The 13,758-nt window shown below is 47.8% G+C and overlaps 1 protein-coding gene and 1 pseudogene across 7 annotated transcripts in view; one reads left to right on the top strand and one right to left on the bottom strand.

Annotated features, from left to right (window-relative positions):
• The window catches only part of LOC147614478 (uncharacterized), a 249,117-nt gene that overhangs the window by 59,188 nt on the left and 176,171 nt on the right, over window positions 1-13,758 (bottom strand). For 6 of the 7 annotated variants that reach the window (XM_086781017.1, XM_086781018.1, XM_086781019.1 and 3 more), the window contains 3 exons: window positions 3,599-3,686; window positions 2,609-2,683; window positions 2,345-2,428 (listed from right to left, as the gene is read on the bottom strand). In XM_086781017.1, the coding sequence (XP_086637143.1) occupies window positions 2,345-2,428; window positions 2,609-2,683; window positions 3,599-3,686 (247 nt within the window). Of the gene's footprint in view, window positions 1-2,344; window positions 2,429-2,608; window positions 2,692-3,598; window positions 3,687-13,758 lie in introns of all 7 variants that reach the window. The other variant, XM_086781023.1, reaches the window with a different exon arrangement.
• LOC147614481 (uncharacterized) lies at window positions 9,440-10,806 on the top strand (annotated as a pseudogene).

Genomic DNA, 13,758 nt, shown 5'->3' with positions numbered 1-13,758 from the left:
CAAAATGACCTATGAGAACAAAGAAATTACATCATGTCCATGCAATACATCATCATGGCTACTAAAAATAAAAGAGAGGAACAAGAGCTGAAATGTCAAAGCTGATCCCAATACAAAGAGCGTCAAGCTCTCACATCACACTAAAATAAACATCACCCTAAATATTCCCACATAGGGTGTTGCATCATGGTACCCAATATAGTAAGGCTGAGCCGGCAGGAGAAAGACTTGTGGTGGTGGGAAATGATGGCTCGGATCCTCCTATGGTGACGTGAGCGTGAGTAGTGGCCACGAGGTCAGGGGCGTCGGGCTCTGTCTAGTGTCACTCCTCTCAACCGGGCTCCTACATCAAACTGGAGGTTGAGGGAAAGGTGGATCTACTCTCGCAGCTCTAGTCTGGAAGAAGTCAATGAGAACTCTCTGTGCTAGTCCTCCAGCGGGTGCAGCTGGTTTGGGCCGCATAAGGAGTCCCTGTGTCTGCAGAGCTCCAGAAGGAAGAGCCCCAAGCATCTCTAGTCTAGGAAATCCATGATCTTGGAAAGTGGTCCAATACCATCTCGGAAGAGGCAGTGGAACCTCCCCTGGTCTCATAGTATACCGGACATCAGCATATATAGTGGGCCTCTGTCTCAGCCTATGTATGACAAAGCTGGCATACCCGGTCCTCTGGTGCAGTTTCCCTCGACCCATATCTGGCTGTCTCCACTCTCAATTAATGGGATGAGATGCGGATCTGTCCAATCCCACATCGCATCCCAAATGACAGATGTGTGTCCATGCAGTGCAGGCGTATGAAGAAACCGTACTCCTCTCTCTCAACCTCGGTGTGGCATAACCGGCGGATCTTCTCCTCATTGGGTCGCCGTATGAGCTCCTCAGCTCTAAAGACGCGCTCAGCTCTCCTTGTCTCCACTCTGAGGTAGTGGGATTAAACTTGTATCTAGCCAATTACAATCCGCATGGCTTGGGAGATGTGAGCATTCAGGTAGCCCGACTGGTGGATGAATAATCCTCAGCAAGCATGAGGAGGTGATCTCTCTACAACTGCATATTTGGTGGGAGCTACGAAAGAAAGATATATTAAGCGCCTACTAAAGACCCAATGGGCCTATGAGACCAAAGTGATATAATAATGTCCATATCTCATCCTGGAATGGAAAATAAAATAGAACTCAAAACTATCTCACTTAGAGAGATACAAAACTGTCCATGGAAATCTCATCATGGAATTCCAAGAGCATGAAACATGCAGCAAGAGAAGCATCAGCCCCCAATAGACTTTCCAAAATATCAAGCATGGGGCTGATGAGTATGGCTGAGAGGTCTCCCTCAGTTACGTCACGTGGAAAGGTAGCCCGATGTTGATGGAGCATGTCCTGGATGTGGAGTTGATGAGGCGATTGTGGTCAATGTCTAAGGGACCAGGGGCATCAGGCACGCTTGAAAGCGGAGACCGAGTCCGAGGTAACTCCTCTTGGTGCACGAGGTGGGTCCACGGGATCCATGGTATGGGTGTCCTCCTCCTCAGTTTGGAGGTAGCAGGTGATGGCTGGCTGGCACGAGAGAGAGAGAGAGAGAGAGAGAGAGAGAGAAATGAAATGAAATGAAATGTTATATTAACGTCTTCAAAAGGCCATAATGACCTATGAGACCAAAAGTTACATCATGGTGGATCTGATACAATGTCTGGATAAAAAACCCCAGAAAATGAAAAATAAAGATGATACTACTGGCACCTAGAAAATGAAACTGGAACTGGAAGGTACACTATGGAGGTACCTCCATCTCATAATATGTGCCGCATCGGACACTGGCGGATCTCCTCAATATCCTCTGTGATCAGCACCCTGACTGGGTGTCTCGCATGCCTCGCAAGAGAGAGAGAGAGAGAGAGAGAGAGAGAGAGAGAGAGAGAGGGGGGGGGGGAGAGCAACATGATGCTGAATGTATTAGAATTGTGAGTACACAACCACAAGTACAAGGCATGATAATAAAATGCTATCCATATGGAGTCCTTTCACACCAGGTGTTCCTCCGCTCATCCTTGTACCATGGTGGCTGAGTTGAGCATCTGGGGGCTTCATACCCCATGATCCCCACCTGGGAGCTCTTGTAGAAAAAGGTTATGCACAAGAAGAAGAGATTGATTATGAGGAAACTTATGGTCCTACAGCGGCAATGTGACCTCTAGTCACATCCTTATCTTTAGTTTTGAATGTCTATCTCTCTTGTAAGATTTGAATCGTCATGGTGGAACTCTTGCTTGTTAGCAGCACACAAAAACAGTCATAGTGCTGTGACTTGGCATCATCTCATAAGCCATGTCAAAGAAATAGAGATGTACCTAGTAGCATATTTTTCATGAACCTTCAACCAATTTCTCTGCAGAAATGATTCCGGTGGAGTATATTCTTCAGTCTGCTCAGTCCTGCACACACAGAGCCTAAGAATCTCCTAGAAAAGCATGAATAAAGCTCTCAGTGTTTTCTTTATATATTTGCAAAAATCCTCTTTTTAAAGACTTCTCGTATGATTTTTCATCAAACTCACCAAGTGGAGAAAATGAGTGTGATTTTAAAGCATCCAAGAAGAGAGCAGATAGGCATACCTAGAGGGTCCATGAGGACCATACAAATTTTGGAGTGAATATGTATCAACTGCACTTCCAAAGTCAATTATACGCCTGAAGAACTTAGCAAAAGCATACAGAGAGTCAACTTCAGGCCTCCTCTATATTTACCAATTTTTGTAGTAAAAGCAAAAACAATTTCACAAACTCTAGCTTTGATGTCTAACTCAAAACAGTGAATTGAGCTTTTATTAGACCTGATCATAGTAGTCGTGCTTGCACACTTTCAATAGAAATAAAGAAGTTCTACAAATGATCAAAACAAGACAGCATTCCACATAGTAGAACCGCAAGCAAACTGGACCATTGCAAAAAGTAAGGTACTAGCCTTGAGGTGGATGACCAGCAGCACAGATTGGTCATCAATCAGTGAAGAGAATTTGGCTATAAAACGGCCTCAGAACTAGGGTCTTGGCTATATAAATATACTAAAATTGTCTCCCAAAGAATGCTTGGTTACGTAGTTTACATATCTTCTAGACACAATAACATGATCCACCTACAAAGCAGTTTTTACGAACAAAGGCACACTCATACTGACTCCTTAGCAAAATCGTCAGATTGACGCAACCGGGCATGGGTGGTCACAAGACATGAATTAAAATTTAATACCATACAAAATTATATTTTGTTTTATACCTTAGACAGACACAAATAATGAGTTTCATGGGATTCTAGACGCACACACACATGATGCTGCCTTGCTACATGAGAGTACAAGCTGTAGAGCTAACCGCAAGGATGACACCCAGACACATAATTATAGTTGTTGTCCATATATGACTACTATCACACTCCAAAAATGTATATATTATGTAAAGTAAAATCGCTAAACTACAAATATAAGCCAATTTGAATGAAAAAAATATATCTAAATTGAATTCTGAAGCACAAAATCTAGAAATTTATATGCTCAAATTGCAAGGCCAGTGCAAACTGAATTCCAAAGCACAAAATCTAGAAATTTACATGCTCAAATTGCAAGGCCACTCCCTGTGCAGCTGACTTCCTTCCCCAGCAACCGAACACCTGCCTGTTGCTCGAACCATCATGTTCTCTAACAATCACACATCAATCAAGTGAAAGGCAGCATTGGACTAACTTGAAATTATCCCTCTCTTGCACAAGAAAATCTATTTGGAATTAAAACCTGAGAAAATTACAACTCTCTAAAACAATGCAGCTGGAAAGTTGTACAAATAGCAGTGCCCTACAACAGATTCAAACAACTAACGTAAGTTTTAAAATTTGAATTTTCAAAATCCTGACCAATCTTCTTTCAGAAACATCAAGGATTCCACATACGGTTAATCATGCGTTATCTTGACTAAATAATGGGCATACGATATGTTATATGTATCCATGAGCCCCGGCTTCTTTTTTTAAAATACGTCTATATAATGTATGGATATGAGCGAAAAAGTCGTGAGCATGAGCTGGAGCAGCCCTCGCGAACCTGCACCCTCTTCTCCTATCTACCTTCGCGCTGCCCCTGCCTCTCCCCTCTTTGCCTATTCACCCGCCTGCGCCCTCTTCCGCCCTTCCCCGTATCCTGCGCGCTCCCCCCCCCCCCCCCGGGGGCGTTTTCTTCCTTTCCGCGTGCTGCCGTTCTCCCACCCTGCCGCCCCTTGTTTTCTGGGCTTTCCACCAGCTGCACTCTCCCTCCCTCCCCTTTCTCCTACGCACTGCCACCCGTGGCCATTTTCGTTTTTTCCTTTCCACCTCCTGCCCTTCTTCCACCCCACCACCCCCTGTTTTCCCTGTTCTCCGCCAGCTGCCTTGTTTCCTCCTTTGCCTTCATTTTGTCCCACCCCCTCCTTTGAGTCCCACTGCAGCCCTTCCTCTCCGCTGTCTCCCACCCTTTGCTTGCCATCCCCTTCAGCGCTTCTCCTCTGCAGTTCTTGCATACGGGTAGTCTCCATTTCAACAAGTTTCGGTAACTTCTGGTCTTCGAACCCCCGAGAGGCTCCATGGCAACAGCCGCTCCATCATCCCCGACCAAAGCCGCCATTCCTTGCCTCTCTTTTTCAGAAGCGGACCTCCGATTCCTCGCTTTGACAGTGACAGCTTTAGAGGCCTCCACCTTGGTATACAAGATTGTGGATTAGCCGCCCGTTGGCGGTGGGTGGACAGCTCAGGGATATGTTAAAGGCTACCTCCTTCGCGCGCGTGGAAAGTTCACTGATAATCATCCTAAGCCCCGTCGCACTGCGTACGGCCAAGGCCTCCTTTGCGAGGTGGCAGCACAACTTCGACCTAGCATCCGACCCTGTGGTAGCGTTTTAGGCTTTCCCATGACAGTCTGCTTCCCAGGTCTTAGGAAGGAATACCTTCCTCTCCTCCCAGTGATAGGCGGTGCTATCACGAGAGTGATGGAATCCCCCTCCACTGTCGGTTCAACTCTTGCTCAAGTGGCCGGGGTTCTTCAAGCGGGTGGGAGGGAAGCTGGCCCCCACGCAGCAGAGCACCAGGATCTGGCCACGGCTGCCATTGATGCAAGAGAGTGGCAAACCGTTGGCCCGAGATGGAGCCACCAGCCGACTTCCAGAGCAGAGTGGCGCCACCAGGCTCGTAGGGCACAGGAGGATACGGTTTCATCGCAGAATTGTTTAGAGCATTTATCTCAGCAGCCCCCGATGGTGATGCAACCCCCCCCCACCCAAACAGCCCTAGTTACCTTGAAAAGCCCACATCCGGCCCCGCCTTTTTGGTGGTCGTTACCTCACCGAGCTCTCTCTCTCTCTCTCTCTCTCATGTTCATTTTGTCCTTTTTTTTCTGAACATCCAAAAGACATTGACAGTTGTACATTGATTTGTCTCATAGGTTGAGTTCGGCCTCTAGTAGACGTTAATACAGCTTTCTTCTTTCTTTCTTTCTTCTTCTTCTTCTCTCTCTCTCTCTCTCTCTCTCTCTCTCTCTTTTCTTTTCTTTTCTTTTCCAGACAGTGTATCAGATGTCACATAGTTGTAACTTTGGTCTCATAGGTCACTTTGGCCTTTTGAAGACGTTAATATAACATTTCATTTCATTTCATTTCTCTCTCTCTCTCTCTAAGGATATGACACGAGAGCGACCCCTCATCATTAGATTCGCTGATGCCACCTGCAGACAGGCCTTCTTAGACAGGCGGGCTGCCCTCAAGGGCACACAGGTGTACATGGGAGATGATCTCACTCCAGCACAGGTGGCACACCGGCGTGAGGCGATGGTGACTATTCATGAGGCCCGCAGAGCAGGCAAGTGGGCTATCTACAGGGATGGTAGAGTCATTATCACTGAGCGCCGTCCCAAATAGGGACGCGGGGTCTATGAGACCAAACACCTGTGGTTGGCAGTATGGAACTGCAATGGCATGCTATGGTCGAATCCAGGAGGCTTGAGTGAGATTCTCACAGGCAGGGATGTCATTTTTTTTAGAGAGACTCATCAGAGCCCTGAGAGGGGCTTACCATACATAGCCGTGTATGAGTGGGAGTCAGCTTTTCGAGGCGAGACCCGCACATCAGGAGGAGTACGTGGCTCTGGGGGGGTTAACTGTCCTTTTTAGATCCCATCTCCCACAGATTCTCAGCTATCTTTGGGTGCGGCTACAGCTTAGCAGTGAAAGAGTCATCCACATTGCTGTGTGTTATTTTGCACCATGCCACTCCCCTTACGCCGCACAACATGGCCAGTCACCGTACTTACCATTATATGAGGATATCATGGAGTTCTCACAACTCGGGGAAGTCCTCCTACTCGGGGATTTCAACCCCACGACGATAAGTCAGCACGTCCCACTACTCAATCTAGACGACCCTATCAGACTACAGGAGTTGGACATCAATGACACAGGGCTGCAGCGATCATCACAGGACTGTGAGGAGGTCACAGTGTCTGGGAGATATTTCTTAGAGCTGGGAGCTGCACATGGTCTCGTTATCTATAACGGGATGTCCCGATGGGCCTCCTCTGACGCCCTCACCTCCTTTCCTCGCTCAAGAGATACTAGCACTGTGGACTACCTTATGGGATCTCCGGCTTTGGCACACCTTATTCCCGACTTCTCCATTCCGCCACCCCCTTTTGAAGCTGACCATGCCTACCTCTCTTTCACTCTTACCTGCACACCACCCGTCCCTCCACCTCCCCCCATCTCATATTACACTCAGCTCCTCTTTGATCACAAGCTTGACCTTGTTTACTCCAACCACATCTACCGCCAACTCCAGGATGTGGAACCTACTGTCCCCCTATCCACCCTCACAACACAACTCACCACCATACTCCACACATCCGCCACAGCTTCTTTCATATGCACGCGGCCGTCTACCACCAAGCCACCTTGCGGTTACATGCCCCAGAGAACTGTTGGTATGATGACGAATGTCGCGCCACACGCTCCCGTCTTAAGCATGAGGTACGGATTCGGCAAATCACGAAGCACCAAACGCAACGGATTTCTCAATGGCTCACCCACAGAGCAAATTGGCTAATAAGGATCAACTGAGAAGCCAAGAATGTCAAAAATTTATGACGAAGCAGTAAAAGGTTGTAATTGTGCGATAAAATTCATACAAATTGATATTCAAACTGAAATTCGTAATTTGGAAATTGGGTCTTCAGATGGAAGTACCGCAATTGTATGGAATCCCTGACTTGCTTGAGGCCTAGACATCATAGTATTTACCTCTAGTTCCAAGGACCGTGACTACCCGTATATACTGAGGGTATAACTACAGCTCTTTACTAGCAGTATATACAAGTAAATCTAAGACTTGAAATTATAAGTATTAAAAATCCTCCTAGTGTCTAAAATGGATTCCCCTTAAACAAAAGTTCAAAATGAACTTTCAAATGTGTATTAGAAATTAATTGAAAATGGTATAAGGGACCTTAGCCTAAGGGTCTACATTTTCAGAAATTTTTGGATTATGGTCCAATTAAGGTTCCAATGGGCCAATTGGATCGAGCTACCTTTCCACGTGACATAGCTGAGGGAGACCTCTCGGCCATACTTGTCAACCCCATGCTTGACATTTTTTTCGAGAGTGGTATACCATCTTCTCGGAACTGATGTTGCTCCCATGTTTTTATGTTCTTAGTTTTCCATGGATAGTTTTGTATCACCCCAGTGCGATAGCTATATTTATGTTTTCATTCTGTTTTATTTTCCATTCCATGATGAGATATGCCATGGACATTATTGTACCACTTTGGTCTCATTGGCCCATTGGGTCTTTAGTAGACGCTTAATATATCTATTCGGAGCTGATGTTGCTTCCGTGTTTTTATGTTCTTAGTATTCCATGACGAGTTTCCATGGAGAGTTTGTATCACCCCAGTGAGATAGCTATATTTTTATGTTTTCATTTTGTTTTATTTTCCATTCCATGATGAGATATGCCATGGACATTATTGTACCACTTTGGTCTCATAGGCCCATTGGGTCTTTAGTAGACGCTTAATAATAGGACTATCTGATAGGGTGACCAGCACGATAGGGGTGAAGCAGGGATGCCCGCTATCGCCCACCCTCTTTGGAGTGTACATTGATGCGGTCTCCGATTATGTAGACAGATTGGCAAGCCCAGGGGCATGCCTGGCAGGGGTGTTGATACCCATCTTGTTATATGCTGATGATATTGTTCTAATCTCAGACTCTCCCGGAGGACTACAGAGACACCTGGATGCATTACAGGCTTTCTGTGCGGATAGAGATCTGATAGTGAACCTTGGGAAAACCAAGGTTATGGTGTTTAACACCACACAGGCATGGGTGACGAGATTAGAGCCTCAGTTCACTTTCCGAGGGGAGCCGGTAGAGTATGTCAGGTCATATGTCTACTTGGGAGTTACTTTCATAGGACCGTGTTTCTCCCTGAAGGAGGCAGCAGCAACTAGATTAGCTAGAGGGCATCCTTAGGGGCACTTGAGAGGCAGTGTGCACACATACAGTTTAAGGAGCCACACACCAAATTGTGGCTATTTGATACGCTTGTCACACCGACTCTTCTGTACGGAGCTCCAATTTGGGGACCCAGTATACATCACAAATCTCAGAGAGGGACAGATGAGGAATGGAGGCAAATGGAGAGACCATTGATTATGATGATTGCCCGCATGATTCGGAGCAAATCATCAGTACCACATGAGATTGTTCGGGCTGAGCTGGGTGCCCCACCAGTAGTAACTGAGGCCCTATTCTAGGTAGTTACCTTTTTATAGCAGCTATGGGAGCTCCCTCAGCAAAGGTACTCCCGTTTGGCATTGACCTCATCCATACATTTGGCAGAGGATGGAGATACTCATTGTTGGTACGCTTAGATGAGATCATGGTTTGACCTACATGGTTTGCGGATAGAGGCACTACAACCCTTTTAGTACAGTTTGGATTGCCCATTTTTGGATCTCACCCGCTCAGAGCAAAACCGCGTGATCAGGATGGATATCATCAAAGTGGACACAGAGAGGACATGGACTAGCCCCCTTGAGCCCTTGGGCACGAAAATGACTCATTACAAGAGCCATTTTCTACACCTCTCACCGGATGATTTTATCACCCGCCCGGCGTACATGGATGTACACCTATCACATGGGATACGTTGTGCCATTGGACAGATCCAGACCTGATCACACCTGCTGCGGATTGAGACAGGGCGATATGTGCATCAAATCGTGGATGACCGCATTTGTCAACTATGCTACCAGGAGGTAGAGACAGAGGAACACTACATTTGCCGATGTACAGTCTATTATGAGATCCGAGGGAGATATCACTGCCCTCAGTGGACCACCACAGCCGAGCTGGTAGCACTGATGGATGGAGATGTATGGAGAGGCCCTTGGTTTCTATGATTTCCCGGATGATTAGGGCCAAGGCCTCCGTACCACATGATATTATCCGTGCAGAGATGGCTGCCCCTCCATTGGTAGTAGAGGCACTCACTCGATCAGTCTCCTTTATACATAGCACTTGGGCTCTCCCTAGAGACAGATATACTCGCTTAGCCCTGGAGTCTTCACGACAGTTGGCATCACAGGGAGACGGATCATGTTGGTATGCACAGATGACGGCTTGGTTTCAACTGCATGGCTTTAGTATGGACAGGCTACCTCCATTTCAGTACTCCCTGGATGCACCCTCCCTCTCTCTCACACGGGCAGAGATTACTAGACTTATCAGGCAGCACTTGACTTAGCTGGACACTAGGAGGACATGGATACAGCTGACACACGAGCTTAGTACGAAGATGGCTTTCTATAGAGATCATCTTCTCCAGCTCACAGAGGATGGGTTTGTGATTAGACCTAGCTACATGGATACTCATCTTTCTCATGGGGTACGGTGTGCTATTGGTCAGATGCGCACATCCTCACACCAGCTAGAGATTGAGACTGGCAAAGTCAGAGGAGTACCAGCTGAGGCCAAGATTTGTCAGTTGTGCCAGATGGAGCCAGAGACACAGTTACATTACACATGTCACTGTCTAGTATATTATGAGGTATGAGGCCGTTTTCACTGCCTGTTCAGAGAGGGTCTCGACCCACTTTCCAGAGTCATGAGATACCAGGATCAGAGATGCCTCGGATTATACTTGCTGGAGCTGCGTAGACATAGAGAGGGTCTCTTGCGAGGGAGGGGATCAGAGAGGGAGAGACACCTACAGAGGCAGATTACAGACTTCTTTCGACCAGAGATTGAGCAGTCAGGCCAGCAGGCATTGCAGCTAGCCCCAGAGTATAGCTGCACCAGAGGTACACTGATTGATCGGGCTATAGAGCTGGGGCGGTCGAGGCGCCCCAAGATGAGAGGCCCATCCCAACACCGACGGAGACTACAACAGAGGACCAGGACCATACTAGCACGGCATGGGAGACGTCCAGTCAGAGTACTCACCATGGAGGACATTGAGGATATCCGCCATCGATCGATGAGAGACATCTTTGGATAGTGATGTATATGATGTTTACCTTTGTTGCTGGAGTTTTCCTTCCCAGATGTTATCCATTAGGAGCTCCTAGTACCTTACTTTTCCTCATAGTTGTTGTTTTGGTTTCAGTTAGTTGTTTAGTTGCTTTAGCTTTTCTTACACAGACATTGTATCAGATCCACCAATTGTTGTAACCTTTTTGGTCTCATAGGTCATTTTGGTCTTTTGAGGACATTAATATATCATTTCATTTCTCTCTCTCTCTCTCTCTCTCTCTCTCTCTCTCTCTCTCTAATCTCTCTCTCTCTCTCTCTCTCTCTCTCTCTCTCTCGTAGACTCTCCACGCTGTACGCCGCCGCCGCCGCCGCCGCCACCCTGCTCTCTTCCCCCCTCCCCGCCATTTCGCCTGCCCGCCTGTTTCGCTCGCATCTCTCTCTCCCTGTTCGCTGTACGCCGCCGCCGCCGCCACCTCGCTTCCCCCCTCCCCGCCATTTCGCCTGTGCCTCTGCCCACCTCTCCCTCCCCGCCATTTCGCCTGTGCCTCTGCCCACCGCTGCCCTGTTCGCTGTACACCGCCGCCGCCGCCACCCTGCTCGCTTCCCCCGCCTGCTGACCTGTTCGCTGTACGCCGCACAGGTCTGCTGGCAATGGCCACCCTTGCTCTCCGTTAGGCTGTGTGCCCTTTCCCCACCCAGCCTTTCCCCACCCACCCTTGCTCAGGCCCCCAAGGCAGCAGCATAACTCTCTCTCTCTCACTTCTTCCATGGCTTCACCCTTGCGCAACCCGACGAAGGCGACCTTTATGGTCACAAACAAGAGGATAACAAATGTGGAAAAGGAAATGAAGGAATGGAAGGCAGAGATGGAGGGATGGTGGAAGGAGAAAGCAAACTTTCTCCAAATGGTATTCAATGAGGGTAAGCGGTGGAAAGAGGAGAAGGAGGACCTCATAGCGGAAGTCAAAGACCTTCGCGGGGAAGTCAACACGCTCAAAGGCATAATTTCAGCTCTTCAGAGGGAGCTTGCAGAGGCCAAGGCAAATGGTGGACTTGAAGAAGGTGAAATTCAGCCATCCATGATAGAAGAGCTCAAGGTTATCAAGGAACAAGTACGGGCAATTAAGGAAGAAGAGAAACAACAGGAAGCAAAGACTTCCTCATGGGTGGAGGTCATCACCAAGACGCAAAAGAAGATGGATGAAGCGGAGAAGTGGATAGAGGTCGCCAAGAAGGGTAAAGGTAAGGAGATAACAACCCCTACACCTACAATCATTAATATGACTTTGGAAGAGGAACAACGAAGACGTACACGTGCTTTGCATGTGAGGATTACCGGCCTTAAAGACGGGGATAAAGTTGAAGAGGAGGTGAAAGAGCTTATGGTGTTGATGGGGATTGACAGTCCGACACACGCAAAAGCCTGGAGAGTGGGCAAAAAAAGCGGAGGCAACGGGGAAACATCAAAGGAAAGAGCTCTCATACTTCGCTTCCCTTCTATTGAGGCGAAGAAGGAGTTCTTGAAAAGACGACCCACTTTAAAGAATACAGGCATTTTTCTTGGTGATGATCTTACTCTTTCACAGCTTGCACATATGAAGGAAGTCATGCCAGAGATTAGAGCAGCAAGAGAAAAGGGTAAGATAGCATTTTATAGAGAAGGGAGGGTGGTCATCGTGGAGCGACGCTCTACATGACGGTGCGAGACCTATGGGACCAAATTAAAGCTGGCAGCCTGGAACTGCAATGGATCCCTCAGACTTGATGTAGGTGCCTTTGAGGACAGCTTTACAGATAGAGATATAGTCTTCTACTCGGAGACTCACCAGGCCCCTGGTCAGATGATGCCACAGGTGACAGGATACAGATGGGAGACAGCTTGCAGAGTAGGGACGAGATCGGTACACAGTAGTAGAGGATCAGGAGGGGTGGCAGTTCTTTTCAGGGAGGAGCTGCAACCGCTTATACACATAGTTCGGAGAGATGATTAGGCCAGATATATGTGGGTGAGACTGAGGGCCGACACAGGCAGATTCCTGTATATTGCCATATGCTATTTTGCTCCTAGTACATCGATATATGCAGCACCTAGAGGGCAGTCTCCTTTCTCTGTGCTAGATGATGACATATGGGAGTTCTCTAGGGATGGAGACATCATCCTGCTAGGGGACTTTAATGCCCGGACGGGCAACCGCCAGACAGCCTTTTATGATACCTCGGAGGAGATGCTGAGAGAGTTGGACACTCTGGATATGGGATTAGACAGAAGCTCACAGGATGTGGAGTGCACAGAGTATGGGAGATATTTGGTAGATATGGGGACTGCGCATGGGTTGGCCATACTTAATGGCTTGCAGAGGTTTCCGTCAGCAGCTGGATTTACTTGCTTTCCACATAGACATGGTGCTAGCACAGTGGATTATGTTATGGCTATGCCCAGCTTTGTTTCATGCATTGAGGACTTCACAGTTGGATCTCGGCCCATTGGGGTAGTAGTGGATCATGCATTGTTGACATTGACTATCTCTTTTCACTTTACCACAGCTCAGAGGACACGAGGGGCAGATCACACTCGATATACTTTTACCTCAGAGACTGATGCTGTCTACACAGATGGGATTTATAGACGTCTGTACACAGAGGAGCCAGGGAGACCTTTGGAGGAGTTGACCCATATACTGACAGAGACTTTACATGATGCAGCGAGAGAGGCATATCCACATACTCGGCCTGGACAGAGACAGCATTCTAGATGTATGCCCCAGAACAGCTGGTATGATGAGGAGTGCAGAGAGACCAGAGCCCGACTGCAGCGGGAGGTTGCTTTGGGAGTCACTACTTACCGACAGTCACGTATTGCCTTCCGACGCCTTGTGCGAAGGAAGAAGCGGGCCTTCCTTGCTCAGCTAGAGCAGGAATTATACCAGCTGTTCTTGAGCCAGGATTCGAGGGAGGCTTGGCGTCTGTTTCATGAGTCCTCCCCTGCTTTGGCCATCACTTCTACAGAGGTCTGGGGTAGTTATGCAGCATCTCTATATACAGTTCCTGGACAGACACCTTTTCCTGACCCGCCAGCACCATGCCCACAGACATGTACTTTCTTTACCGCAGAGATGGTAAGGAAGGCCATTGATAGGATGAAGACTGGGAGAGCATATGATCACGATGGATTGGTTGCTGAGCACTTTATTCATGCGAGAGACATGCTGGCAGAGCTTC

This window comes from Cibotium barometz, chromosome 42 (assembly GCF_041138505.1).
Source record: "Cibotium barometz isolate CiBa-2024 chromosome 42, ASM4113850v1, whole genome shotgun sequence".
NCBI classification, from domain to species: domain Eukaryota; kingdom Viridiplantae; phylum Streptophyta; class Polypodiopsida; order Cyatheales; family Cibotiaceae; genus Cibotium; species Cibotium barometz.
The sequence above is the reverse complement of the archived record's forward strand: the minus strand, read 5'-3'. Positions and strand labels throughout refer to the sequence as shown.